The 14,903-nt window shown below is 41.8% G+C and overlaps 1 protein-coding gene across 8 annotated transcripts in view; it reads left to right on the top strand.

The window, feature by feature from the left end:
- NUP93 (nucleoporin 93) overlaps window positions 1–14,903 on the top strand; it is an 80,717-nt gene that overhangs the window by 48,176 nt on the left and 17,638 nt on the right. For all 8 annotated transcript variants that reach the window (XM_054840641.1, XM_054840648.1, XM_054840642.1 and 5 more), the window contains 5 exons: window positions 945–1,007; window positions 3,280–3,408; window positions 10,164–10,238; window positions 12,365–12,454; window positions 13,807–13,946. In XM_054840641.1, coding sequence (XP_054696616.1) covers window positions 945–1,007; window positions 3,280–3,408; window positions 10,164–10,238; window positions 12,365–12,454; window positions 13,807–13,946 — 497 coding nt within the window. The remainder of the gene's footprint in view (window positions 1–944; window positions 1,008–3,279; window positions 3,409–10,163; window positions 10,239–12,364; window positions 12,455–13,806; window positions 13,947–14,903) is intronic.

A 14,903-nucleotide genomic window follows, 5' to 3' on the forward strand; every position in this document is an offset into this window, starting at 1 on the left:
ATGTTATAGTTGATTACTTCGGAGGGAGACAAAGGCTTCTTTTCCTTTTTTATGCTTTGAATAATGATTAAGTTGAAGTCTGGGAGTACAAATTTGTTTAATTGGTGATATAACAGTGAAAATGCAGAATAAAGATATTCAAGTTAGGGTGTAATAAATGTTTCCTGTTTGCTGTCTGTATGTGTTACTGCAGTTTGTCATGGCTATTTGTTTAAAATTCAAAATATCATACGTTTCCTAGTGTGGGTCACGAAAGTAACCTTTGGGATAAGGAGCTAACCGCTCATCTCAGTCAGTCTGTTCATGTTCACCTGACCTCTCTGAGATTTACTGATATACTGAAAATTAAAAATACATTTCTTATGTATTTTACCCACTCCAGCTGTATACATGGCGAGAGGCTGTGCGGTAAACTTTTCCTGTATGCTTTCCAACTGTTTAGTTATTTCCATCCTTCCTCAACTGACTATTTTTAAGGCTGTTTTTCACAGTTCCTATCCGGCCTCCAAGAGCTCCACTCCTGCCTGAAGCTGCCAAGTCAAAACCTTTTTTTATTCCTTTTTTTTTTTTTTAAACATACTCAAGTCCAACAATCTTATCTTGGCTTATCGCTCCTACCAGCTTTCATCCTCGCTCCCTCAAATGGAGAGCAAGAGGAAGCAGTTGCTGGGTCGCAGAGATAAAAGAATAGAAGCAGGATATTTCACTAGGATTTAATGCATATTAAAACAGGGGATTAGTGCATTTTCATTTTCACATTGCTCTGTATGGGCATCTTACTGTACCTCCGGTGCAGTAAAGTGACCTTTAAACTTCGCGGGAGTGGATTGGGGAGAGAGCTGTGAGCACTTCTCAGACTTGAAAGAGCTGAGTACTACACTACATATCTGATGTTAGTGTAAGGCTGATTTTTTGACTGAAGCTCTGTTTCTCCTTTTCTGCAGGGATTCCTGAAGAATGAAAAAGATAATGCATTGCTGTCAGCCATTGAAGAGTCTAGGAAGAGGGTAAGTTGGAAGCAAGCACCTTTTTTTCTTAAAAAAAAAAAAAAAAAAAAAAAAAAAAAAGACTGTGTCCCCTAAGGAATTAATAAATTAGATATCTAAAAAACTAGTGGAATTTAAGAGAAAAATTAGACATTAGGAAAGACTTACTGAGAATTTCCAGAAGAAATGCTTGTCAGTTGTATTTCAACTGCAATATTTTGCAGGGTCAGGAGGCTCACAGTGTTAAACCTGTTTGAACAGAGCAGCCCTTGTTTGTAAGGCACAGCACACTCACTCCGACCCTCTCCGCATGGATGCTGCCTTTTCTGGAGATGGTAATGCCAGGGTAGAGGGTTTATTTCCTTTGAGAAATGCCGTGTGCGCTGATTTCCTGTACAGTGATGACACTCAGTGAATTTATTGTAGCTGTTTCTCCAGCAGAAGTGCTGTGAGGTTTAATTCTTGTGTCTCTAGAAGAGCCAGAACACTGTACTGCATCATGGTGTCCAAAGCAAATTTCTTGTATAGGAAAAACAAAGAAGTTTTTGAAGCAGTGCAAAGGAGAATGCTATAATAAGAAAGCAGGAGTTGTCACTTAGGCTCAGGGCTAGCCGAGTCCAGTTTTCGGCCCTTGAAAGGGGCCGTTACTTAGTCTGTAAGGAAAAAAAGGCAGAGATAGTTAGCCTTCCCCGTTCATCTCCTGTCTCTTCGCCTCCAAGCAAGTAGTTGTTCTAAGGATTATTCTGAACTGGAAGTTGTTTTCTTATGTGAAATTCATCTGATCCTGTTTCTGAATGTATTTATGCTTTTGGTATCTGTCACGTTCTGGGGCGGTGATTTCCACAATTGAATTATGCAGTGTGGAAAAATGCTTCCTGTTGTTTGTCTCAAAACTGCTGCTTGGAAATGTCATTGCATGCTTCCTAGCGCTTATGTTGCGATTTTTCTCCCACCACGTACACATGGGGTATCAGGTTTAGGACTGAGCCTGTGCATCTTCCAAATGATAAGAAATAGTACTTAAGCATTATTAAACTATTTTAATTACATATAATACCATAATTATTGAAGCATATTTAAAAACTCTGTTGAAATTATTATAGAGAAGGTAAGGATGAGACCTATATTCTACCATGACAGTATAAAGTGAATTTATATAATAAAACAAAGAAACACAAATCTTATGCTCTAGTTGCATGCATGCACCATAATTAAATATTTGCCAAATGTCACTGCCTCTTATCAATTCATTTGTACTGGGGAACGTTTTGCCCCTTAATTGACAATATCCTCACAGTGGGCTGTAGTGAGATGAAAAACTTACTCAGCCAACCAAGACATTTGGTTATGTGCACTGCAGCACAGAGCTGTGTGAAACACAGAGAAGGTTGGGAAAGGGAAAGAAGTGGAAGACCCAATATAGCTTATTCTCTGTTTAGAATTAGTGGAAATATTCTTATTTTCTGTCCTGGTGTTCTCAAGGCTGCTAGTTAGCATCACCCCAGCAATAACAGCAAAGGTAGTGAAGCATCTTCTCTATCCTAATGCTCTTGGCAAAATAAGGAATGTCGAGGGAAAAGCTGTCTCCTTCCATGAGTTCCCCAGTTGAATCTGAAGACAATGTAGCACGTCAGCCATTTTAAAGGTAAAAGGATGTTTCTTCTTGGGATATGATTTTCCTGCGTGCTTTCCTGAGTTATGTTCCTGATGAGGGAGAGACTGTCTGATTCTTTGGCACGGGTTAATTTTCCTTAATGTTTTTTTTTCCCCGATTTCCCACTTAAAAGAAAAACATACTGGTAAAGACCTGAAAATTAAATACAGGCAATAAATACACATCTCTGTTAAGAATGCAGTAAGTCAAGCCTTCACAGCCTCCAGGGAGTTGAAAACCTAGTTGCCATTGGAGAAGTTAGTCTCAACAAACCACACGGATCAGTGATGACCTGGATATTGTGTGCGTGCTGCTAAATTCAACAAAGAAGCCTCTCGATTTCCAGCCTGCCAGGTTGTGTGTGTATTGCAGTACCGTGGAAGAGACATATATTCCCTGGTTTACCAGCTGGGGGTATGTGAGTTGCCTTAATTCCACACACGCCTACTTTCTAAATCCCCTCATACCTGAACAGGAAGCCTGTTAAAATAATACGCAGCACATCATTAGCTCTTGAGGGCTGACCTGGTTGATTTATCTAGTTGCTATTTTCTGTTCCATTTTTGAGCTATTCATAGCAGAGCTAGGCTGTTTAGTGTTTCTATATGTTCCTTAGCTCCTGTTCTTCTTCACCAACAGACTTTTGCTATGGCTGAGGAGTATCATCGAGAATCGATGCTGGTTGAATGGGAACAGGTGAAACAAAGGATTCTTCATACTCTGCTTGCATCAGGGGAAGATGCTCTCGATTTCACCCAGGAAAACGAGGTAACTCTGTCTTTCTAAACACGGTGCACAGTCATGCATGGCATGTACGCAGCTGGCACTCCAGCACTGCTGAAACCACCTCTGGATTATTCTGTAGCTACAACTGTGTGAAAATGAGAAATATCAAATCTCTATTTAATTTCAGAACGGCTGTGACTAGCAAAATGCATTGTCTAGCAAAATATCAAACCTTTATGCTTGTTTTTGCTGGGTACAGGCAATGGAGCTCCCGTTGCTGAAGCTGTGTTCTAAGCGACATATCTGCAAGCTGGAAACTTAGTCACACTAACACATATTAGGTCAGTATACCCAGGGGCCAGAAAACACATTGGGGTGAGCTTCACCTTCAGGAAGCCTTTGCATTGCTGAGACCAGACAGTTTCTCAGGTACAGCTGTGCTCACATGTAGGTCTTGGAGTGTCTCTTTCCCTTATCACTGTGTACTAGCCAGGATTTATAGTTTTCCTTTGGAGGCTGATGAAGTCTTTCAGGTTTCTTGGCAAAACCAAATGAATATTCAACAGGGGAAAAAAAAAGAGGAGTATGCTTTCCTTCTTGCTGTCTCATGCAGTGCAGATTAAAATTTTGTGCTGCTAAGACCTCTAGTGTTCAGTAATTCAAGGTTAATCCAGTAGTGACCAAATCCAAGACTGAGCCCCTGTTTTAACGGGGGAAGGTATTGAGTAGCAATTTAAAACATCCTTATCTTCTGTTACAGCTTAAAACTTTACGGTGTATTCTCTTAAAGAAAATGCTTTGGTTACATGAGTAAAGCACAGTTAAGTGCGGAGTCGTGGGAACTCAGCTCTAGCCCTCTAAGCTAGAGGCATCAGACATCAGCTGAGATCCTTGGAGTGCAAAGTCACATCACAGCCCCTGCACCATGCTCCATGAAAGCTGTAACCTTGAGAGGGGAGGCGATAGGGCATGGGGGAATGCAAGTTACTGTGCTTTCAGGCCAGAAAACAGGCCCAGTTTTTTATAGCCATGTCTGTCTGTCCCCCCTTTTTAAAAAAAAAAAATAAATTCTTGTTCATTGGAATGACTTCTAGAGCTGTCAAGTACATTAAAATAAAAAAAAAAAAGCCCTTGGTGTTAATGGGGTATGACCTGTATAGGGATTTGGAAATAATTAAAGTTGTTAATGAAATGTCCCTTTCTGATTACTGTTCTTTTAAATATAGGTTAATCCCAGTTAGCATACATCTTTTTATAGAGCTGTCTTCCCCAGAAAGTATTTTACCGATACTTTTTTGTGACTTCTCAGAAGGTTGTCCAGCTTTCCAATATTAGAAATGCTAAATAATTCAGGCTGAATTCATTTAAAACTAGGAACAGCTATCCCATTATTTTAGGATGTGAGTCTGAAGACTTGGCAGCTATTCTGGTAGCTTCTAACATCTTTGATTTGTGTGTGAGTTACTGGTGTGGGGCTTTCCTTTCAAAGTGTGGATATTAACTGCTGGGAGAAGCAATTTAATACCTTCATGGATTAGGTTAAAACCCCTTTTCTGATGTTTCAATGTCAAATGGACACTACCCCCGGTCCCTGGCACTTGAGATGCCAAGCATCAAATTGGCGGGAGGGAGAGGGGGGTGGAAAAAACCCCCTCTAATGTTTTTCATGAATGAGTTTAAAGACTCAATATACACTATCACTCAGTAATACTCCACTCTCGGTTTCAAAGCACTCGTAGTATCAGTATGTCATTTCAAGAGCGTTTAAAATCCTTGATATATTCTAGTCTTAGCCTCAAGAAGTCAAAGGTCTGAGAGGTTTGAAGTGCATCTACTGTGTTAAAAGCCTGTTATCTAACCTCCCCACAGCAGGTTGTTCTTCTAAAGCCTTGTTCCAGTCAAATAAGTTTTTTGTGTGTGTGTGACACAAACAGACACAGCCTGTAGAATATAGTAGAGGTTTAATTGATATCCTCTGGAGATGGAGAATCAACTGAAAAGGCACAGATCCAAACGCAGCAGGGGGCCAGTCTGCCTGCGAGCCAATTCTCAAGCTTTGGGCAAGCTAATTTGGGCAGAATGAAATACCAACACATTATTCATGGAAATAAGACCAATTAACAGGCAAAGCTCATGATTCAAAGAAGCTAGTTCAGGACTTGCCATGAGGGTTTTCTGCTCCCCCTTGTCCTCCAGCCTGGCCTTCTTCCTGTGAGGGAAAACCAGAGCCAATAAAAAGGTGCTTCTTGGGGGGAAAAGGAAAGAAAACCTGAGTTTTGTTTTCCAAGCTATCAAACACCTATGCTCTCAAGGTGTTTGTTCTGAGTCGTGTTCCACTAGGTGCCAAGGCATTTCTTTTGTCCTTTTCCAGGTTTTTCTTTTTTCCACCCCAAGCTCTTGCACTCCTGCTGTCAAGCAACCCGCTCCCGCAGCGACGGAGACACGCTCTCACTCTCAGTTTCTGTTCTGCCTTCGCATCCCTTAAATCCCAAGGACTGCAAGATGCTTTCCGCTGCACCGCAGTGTATTTTGATGGTGTTTCTCCAGCTCAGTCTCCTGCCTAGTTATTCACCGCATCTACTGGCCAAGCCATTTGGAGTGCTGACAAAATGTCTGCCCAGACTTCTGCTGAGGAATGTGCATATGAGGGTGATGAATAATGCATCATTATACGCACGCGGTTTGGTGCGCAAGTGAGGCTGAATGCTCGGCTGAGTACAAATGAAGGAGGACTCCTTTGAAAAGCAGCATCGTTAGGCTAAATTAATTTAAAAGATAAAAATGTGATGGCAGTGCAGTATAGCTGCAGCTTTCACGAGTGGATAATATTCAGAATAAATATTACAGTTCTGAAGAATATTTTGGAAAGACCTAAATTCAGGGCAGGGAGAAGCAAATGTTGGTTGATAAACAGCACAAGCCATTTAAGCATCTCTAGTCTGATATTAGATATGTGTGTGTGCGCTCGCACTTCTGCAGTCCTTTGTGCATTACCTGCTTTTCTCTTTTTCCTTTTGCCACTCCAGTTAACCCTAAGAACCTGACCTGAAACACGATTCTTCCCATGTGCACGTAACTGCTGTTTTCAACGAGTCTTTCATAATCTTTTCCTTGCTTGAAAACTTGAAGTTCTGACTTGCCACCAAAGGAAATCCTCCCCCTTCCCCAAATCCCCCACTTCGCTTGCAAGGGATGCCGCTTCAAACGCGAGTTACCAGCTACAGGATTGCCTGTGCAGCTCTCTGTTTCTGCAGTTCAGGGTGATGAGTGGAAATGACCTTCCCCATGCTGACTCACTGCTTTAGTTTTCCTTTTGAAATTTCCTTTTAGCAGAGCCATGAGGTAGTTCAGTGAGCTGGTGGGTTTTAAGTTTAATAATTCAAAGATGAAGTGAGAATGCAAGTATGAGATTGGAAAAAAAAAAAAAGTAGGAAATAAGCTTGCTTCCGTGGCTCTTGGCGTAGGAAAGGAAAGCAAGGCAAATTCTGGAGTTCCTGTATTTTTTCTTTGCTGAAGTGCCAAGTTGGTAGTGGGCATGTAAAGAATTTAATTTCAATGTGGCAGTTCTCAGCTGTGGCAGATTGTTAGTAAGTGATGCTCAAAGCATAATGGTTTGGGTAAAATTCAAACTAGAGAAAGGAAAGGAAAACCCAAACCCCAGAGCAGTTAGTTCTTAGTTTCAGGCGTGCACTTCTGAATTCAGATCCTTACTTGCGGGTTTTAACCCGTCAGTCATGCACCGCGCTCTGGAGCAGCAGCCACGTGGATGCTCTTTGGTGCTGCAAAGCAGCAGGAGAAAAAGGAAACGGATTCGCAAAACAAAGCCCCAGTCCTTATGTTTCTGGTGTTTGGGCACTGGTTGAAAAGTGACACTAAGTCACAATTGTACCCTTCTTCACTTGCTTTAGAAGATGAAACCTCATCAGTAATTAATGACAACGTCCATAATTTAGCGTTACTTTAAATAACTCTGCAATTTATGTGGCACAGCATAGGGGAAGGCTGCAAAGCGCTATTTCTGCCATCACGTCTGTTTCCCAGGAAACCTGCTTTAACAGCTTCTTTGTTCTTTAGAACAAAGAATTTGTTGGGTTTTAGGTGGGTTTAAAGGAATTTGTGTCAGATGATTTGGCACTGAAAGAAAAATGCAAATGTTTCTGAATATCAATATCCATTAAGAGTGACTGTGAAGAATATTTTTAGTGTAAGTTCAGTTGCAAAAAGAAAAAGTGGGGTTTCTTTTTTGATTTTTTTTGTCAGGCATTTTTATACTGCCTAAAGTCTAAATGCATCTGCCTGATTTTACAATCAGGTTGGACATAACTTTAATAGCACTATTACCCAGAAATTAATGCAGTGATAAACTAATTGCAGCAATTTTAAAGGACTGTCCAGGCTCATCTTTGATACCTTCATTTCTATTTCATTATGTCAGGGACAAACACAACTGAGTGTGTTTTATTCTGTAATCAACTGTAGTATGCTACGCAGAAAACAGTAATCACAAATATCACAAAGTTCTTATAATTTCTCAATAGTGGTCAATGCCCTTATCTTCATATATAAATTCCTAGCTAATTCAGAACAGCTGCTTGGCCATTGCAATTGTATCACTTTATTTGCCTTTAAATTTTAAATCGTGAAAACTTTCCTGATCAAAACTCCTGGACTAGGACAGTGGCTAGGCATTGTCTTCGCAAGAACATACGCTCACGAGTGTAAAGGAGGTCCTACACAATGGCAGATACCCTGGGTTAAACTGATACCAAATTAAAACAATAAGTGTTTGGGAATGACTGAGAGATTGATCAGTAATGTGTCTGGAAGTTCAACTGTTTGTATTATTTAATTTCAAAGTTGGGCTACGGTTCCCAAAAAAGTAAGGTTCTTTTGAAGACCATGTCAGCATTTCATCCTTATTTGAAACAAAAAATGATGTTGTGACACCGTCTGGAGAAGAGCTGTCCCTTTCTTGGATCTTTTCCGGAAATCCACACAAGCCAGGTCAAGGCAGGAACATTGGTCCTGCTGTGCTGTGACTGGACAGGTGTCAGCAAAGCTCAACTCTAAAGCTGATTAAACAGAAAGTGAAAACAAGGATTTTTCCATTGCATTTGGGCTTTATGTTTGTACAGGCAGCGAGTGGTCACATTTACCAGAACTCTTCCAGGAAAGACTAGAACATGTCCTTAAGCGATACTGAGAGGTGATCCTATCTACACAATAAAGTACTGACATTCTGGGGAACTGATGTAAGAAAAAGTAAAGCTATTTGACAGTATTGCTGAGGTGCAGTATAACAGCTAATGAGGATGTGCAGCTAGCTGTAACCAACTTGGATGGTAAAAAGTTTAATTTTAAAACTCTGCAGATGTACCTACTCTTTCTCAGAAAAAGTTACTGATTCCAGTTTAGAGGAATATTGATGGACAAATTATCCAGTAACAAACCAAGGCACAGTGATGGCCCTTCTCAGTGTTTGCTCAGCCGCTTTCAGTATTTAACTTCTGCACTGTGCATCCTCTCTCCTGGTGGAAGTAAAAAACCATCTTAGATCCTCATAACTGTCCCGAAGCCAGACACCCGAAGTCAGCTGGGCAAGGTTTGTGCCGAGAGGTGATGTCAGACCAACTACACCGGGGAGAGTCAAACAAGCTTTTGGGTTCAAAGTCTGAAATTCAAAGGCTCTTGCTTCAGTTTCAGACCTGAAAACGTGCTTGTTTTTCTCTTTCTCTTTGCTTGCCCCAACTCTGTCAGTTGGCTTCATGATAAATATTATGCTTCATAGAGCTTGTCTTGCTTTTATCTTCAGACCATCGTGGCTGTAGCACTGCTTAAGAAGCAGCTGATATTAAAGGACTGCTTACCTCAAAGGGATCTGTCTTTAAAATGATTGCACTTTATTTTTTCAAACCCAGGGCTTGCAATGCTGATGCTGAAATGAAGACTTACATTTTTAGGAAGCAGGGAACATCGGAGAGTATTGCATACTTCATTGGGAGTATTCTTTTCCCCCAGGGCAGTGAACATCCATGCCCAGTGGTGGCTCTACTGAAAACAAACCTGTGATTTGGAGTAAACACTTAGAAGAATAGCTTTATGCAGCATTAGACTATTATGGCATGTTATATTTTGAGTTTTACAAAAGAGTACAAATTTTCCACACCATGACTCCATCAACTGTCTCTCCCTGCTCTACCCTGAAAATACCTCAATCCTCTATGGGTACAAAAATGATATTTTCAGGTCAGGATATTGCCATCATCCTTCTTCTTCCTGCAGCTGACCAGCAGTGGAGCACTTTTCAGCACGTAATTGAATGCTACAGTCCTATTTTGTGTCTGTGTCATGGTACTGGGACAAAACTGGAGTGTCAGATTTGCTAGACTGGATGCATTTGAGCTGGTCTGTCGAACTCTGTGTCCTTGCTGCCGTGGAGGTTCAGCCTAGATGCTTTGCAACAAGACGCTAATGTGACAATAAACAACCTTTCAAGAAACAAAAGGAAAGAATAAAAATTATAAGATGCTACCGAGAGACACTGATGTCCTAATTCTAGAGAGCTAATGGTTGGTTTGTGCACTGAATAAGGAGGATTTCTGTCACTTTAGAAAGTTTAAGCTATATTGGGAAGATAATGGGGTACTGCAGTGAGACTATGCATTTTACTCTACAGAGTTCCAAACCCTGTTCTCGGTTCTGTGAAGAACAGGGTTTTGCTGTTCTTTAGGAGCAGATATGTCACGAAAATGCATTGCAGTAATCTTTTACCTTCTTTTACGCTTCTCCTTAAACAGCCTAGCTATGTTGGTGAGTTGGGTCCTCCAGGTCGCAGCTCTCTGGACAACGTGGAGATGGCATATGCTCGTCAGGTGAGTGGAAATGGAAAAACATAGTTAAACACTGTTTACTACAGAGAGAGAGAGGGAGGTGGGGAAAATAAAGATCTGTCAGCGTAGTGTGGGAGAAGACACAGTAGGTAAAACATGAAAATATCTGTCTGGAGTTAAAATGCAATTGGAAAATACAGAAATTTAGCCTGACTTGTTTTGGAAGCGTACTCACCTGTCTGCTGCAGGGATTTTTTTTGTCAAAAGCAGATCCTGAACACTGTATATGACTGTAGAAATCATTTATGCTCCAATAGTAAACTGAAGCTCTTTTAACCTTTCAAAAAAAAAAAAGTTTTCAGAATTCATGTCAATGTGTAATTGTATGCAAATGAAGACTTTATATTCCCTTTATTCTCACATGGGGAAGATCGCTTTTCTGATGTGTGCTGTAGGAAAAACCATGCTGAAGTCTTAATCTTGATGTTTGTCAAATTATATCCCATTTTAATGGCATCGCTTATGAGAAGCTTTAGTGCATCAGCTATGAATTACTATGTCTGGTAGCATTAGACTCCCTCTGAAAATTTTCAGAGAAAACTGATAAACCTTTACATAACCAATTTGCTACTTTTGTTATTTGAGATGATCTGTTTACCAGCAGTGTTGGAAACAAAATGAAAGAGAAGGACTTGATTTTTCAAAATGGAATATGCGAAACTACGTAGACAAAGCGTTGCCTAATTTGCACACAATTACTGTTATTGTGTGCGTTGGCTCAGTCTTTGCTGAGCCAGATAGTGGCTTGTACATCTGTTTTTATATGTCTGCATTCGGTTTTGATAACTGCGAAGAAATGAATTGCAAAATAAGGTGCATGGTTGTGCTGATAAAGTGTATGTTTGATTTAGTGGTTGTTAATAGCACATTAATTTGTTTCATATCTACTGTAATATACCTGCATTAAGGGTTGTCTTTATAGCATAATTCTGTCCCTGCTTTGAGGCTATCAATGTTATTCCCTGGTGTTTTGTGGATGTGGGAAGCCCAACCTCTCCAGCAGTACTAGTTCCAGGGGTAGCTGGAACTAATACTTCCCCATGGGTGGGCTCTCCCCAGGTTTATGGGCTGCGTGCAAGCTGCTACCAATGTGCCATGGAAATGTGGCATTCGTGGGCAGGCTTCTGCTACCAAAACCTTTGGTGCAGTCGCCGTGTGCTCCTGGCAAGCCCTCTGGAGAAGCTGGCCTGGCTGAGCTGGCCTTAACGTCACCCTGCTTGACTGCAAAAATACCTGGGATTTAGTACTGGATATGGGGCTCCTATAGATTTCACTGGGTAAAGTTAAGAGTCCTGGAGATCAGACAGTCCGTGCTGTTTCACTTTATCATCAGCCATGAAATGCGTTTTAATTACACAGAAATGATTAATTGTTCTTCGTGGATAGTTCAGACTGTTTCACAGAAACACGGTGAAGTTCACATATGTGATTTCACTGATGGTAGATTCTGGTTGCAATCCTGAGCTCTGCGTCTTGTTTGCACACTGGGCGCGTTGAAGTAGTAGTGCATGCAAAAGGGACTTAAAGTACAATGGTACTGCCTTTCTAGCATCGAGAATGATTATTTTTCAGACATAGCTGGAAGGTCTTTGGGTTGAGACTAGAATGAACAATAGTAGAAGCAGCTAAATTAAGACCAAGATTTAAATCAAAATGGGTGTGTGTGTGCATATATGTTTAAGGGCAGGTTTTGAATGGCCAGGTTTCTGTTCTCATTTCCCTGAATGCTGCCACAAACCAGCAAAATCCTGTTTCTTTTATGCCAGCAGGTAGGAGGCTGCCGTGCAGGGGAATATCACAGCCATCCAGTTGTCAAGTCACTTCTGAATCTTCATTCTCCCACTAATTAGCTGCAGTTAGTCTAACAGGGCGTTCACTGCCTGCCTTTGGGCAGGCCTGGGGCTTTGGTGTGTTGTGGAAGCAGGGTTGGTGCTGATGCCCGTTCCGCTCGCGTTGGATTAGAAGCAGCTAATGTGGGAGGGAAACAGAAGGGACTTGCTGGGGATGCTCTGTTCTTGAAACCTGGTTCAGATTTTGCTGCTGTGGCTGGGGAGGGGGAAGGGGAGTCATATGTATTGTTAAACTTGCTTACTTTCAATATATTTCAGATTTATATTTATAATGAGAAGATAGTGAATGGACATCTGCAGCCTAACCTGGTGGACCTTTGCGCTGCTGTTGCAGAACTGGATGATAAGGTACTGCCAGTGAGTTAACATAAGGAAATGTATTTAATCTGTTTTCGGCTGTGATTAAGAGCCTGCTGACATTGGTGGAAAAATACTGATATTGCCAAAAAAAAATATAAATGCGTGGCTCCGCAGAAAACACAGAGCCAATACTGGAATCTTCTCTGGTACAACAGGGCCCACCTGTGATGAACTTCGTCACGGTGAAAATTTCTTAACACAGTGAGGAAAAGAACCTGGTTTCACTGCGGTGTTCCATCACAAGTGATGAACTGTTGCGGGGGGGGAAATTGCTTTTCATTTTAAATGGGTTCTGTTGTGTCTGATTTTTCAAAATGTGATCTCCTAATATTCTTTGAATGTATTTAGCTGTAGGTGAAGGGTCTTCAGTCAAACCCTGCTAGAGCTGAAGCAGTCTCCCATAGCAAAGCATAAAGCCCCTAGGATTGACTTTAAACCAACGATCTGCCTGCTTTGTTTTTTTTCCCCCACTCCTTTAATTGTGTTGCCTTGATCTACCCCCAAAAAACAAATGTACAAACCTGGCCACCTCTGAGAAATGCTTGGAGGAGAATACTGCAGGAGGGTCAAGTCAAGAAAAAACCTTGCAAATGGCGAGTTCAGAAGCTGAGGGACAAATGCTTCAGTCAGGTCTGAATTACAGGTGTGCATCTTTGCTTTGAGCAACTGCGTTTCAGTAGGGACAACACAGTGAGTTTGAATGTTCTTGCTGCTTTGAAGCACTGAGATCAAACTTCTGCCCTTGCTGGAGCCCACAGTGCTGTTATTTCTCAGTATCTTGCTGTTTCAGCAGGGATATTCTCGTCCTGGAGATACCGATATGATCTTGTCCTTATGGATGAGCAGACCTGGATGGCTTTCAACATTTTTTTTCAGACCTGAGTCTTTGTCTAAGTGATCAGTGTCCTTTAGGCATTTCTCATCGCAGCTGATTGCACAGCTTTCCAATGGCAGCCAGAGCAATTTCTTATATGGAAAGCTGATGATGTTGTGGTATTTATTGAGTGGGATGTACAAGCTGGAAGCGGGGAAGGAGGCTGAGCACCGAGTACCCAGCCGAGTTTTGGAAATTATTGTCGATCCTGGGTGACAATTGCAGGTACAATATTCATAGCCATCTCGTGCAAGAATTACGCAGAGAAGCTTGGAAAATTTTAATTCTGCACAACAGCAGTGGCTTACCTTCCTGACTGCGTCCAGTATCTCCATTCCAGATCTAAACCAACATCATGCTTGTGTTTGTACGCTTTTCTTAAGCCTCGAAGCAACTCGTAGCTCAAAACAGTGTTGTTTGTTCACCTCTGTACTAATCACCGTTGCGTGGAATGGCTTGTTTATAGAACATCCCTGAGATGTGGGCCATGGTGAAACAAATGACTGATGTTACCCTGGTTCCTGCTAGCGATGCCTTGAAAGTCCGGACCAACATGGAGGTGCGTATGGAGTTCGTGAGGCAGGCTCTGCACTACCTAGAACAAAGGTAAGGTGAATGCTCTGGGCAGCGCAGTTTAATATAGAGTTCCCTAATAATAAGCCAGAATGACTTTGTAACACAAAGGTATTAAGTCAGCAACCTCTTGCTGCTCACAGAAGTATCTGTTGCCTGTCTTTTCTGTTCTGCAGGGCTTAGAGCAGCCACTTGAGTATAAAATTGTTTTAGTTAAAAACTGTTCTAGTTAAAAAGGCCTTGAATCCATGGGGAGGTTGTTCAGAAGACACAAAGACCTCTTTTATTCTTTCTTCTGTGTTACCTTTAAATATTCTGTATCTGTCATAGTGATAAGTGAAGATTTTTCACTTGTGGGAAGAGGTTATTTCCTGTCTGCAAAAAAATTCCCCTTTACTCCCTTTGACTGCTGATCACTGTGAGGCGCTAGAGCTGGGAGGAAGTGAGGACAGCAGTGGGGACAAATCTGGTGCAATGAGTCAGGCTCTGATCATGCCATTTCTACACCGAAAGGTTTTTGTAAAATTTGCAGAGGCTGATGCTAAGACAGCTAGTAATGATTTTCAGATTCTGCAAAGCAGCCTCCTGTCTGTATCAGCAAGTATCATGGGGCCCTCAGCTCCTCAACCAAGGCTATGGAGCAGATAGAATGGTTGTAGAAAGCGAGCCCAAAGCCGAATCCCCGGATGGCCTTATTACCTATTCACTGCACATGAGGATGTTGCAGTGTCTCTTATCTAGTAGCCGCCGATGTAATGCCAGCAGGCTACTTCAGCAGTGGAAAGCAAACAATAGCTGCGGTGTAGTGCGTGGGTGTTTGTTACGGATACTGATCTGCCATCTGAGCACGGGAAGCGCCGTGCTCTGATGCAGCACACTGGGAAGAGGTGTTTTCTCCTCATGGCACGGCCTCTTCTGGCCCCCAACAGTTGGTTGCCACACCTCGTCAGCGCTCGTGGTGGCCCGGGGGTGCTGGCGGCATGCCTGTCG

This window comes from Grus americana, chromosome 13 (assembly GCF_028858705.1).
Source record: "Grus americana isolate bGruAme1 chromosome 13, bGruAme1.mat, whole genome shotgun sequence".
NCBI classification, from domain to species: Eukaryota; Metazoa; Chordata; class Aves; order Gruiformes; family Gruidae; genus Grus; species Grus americana.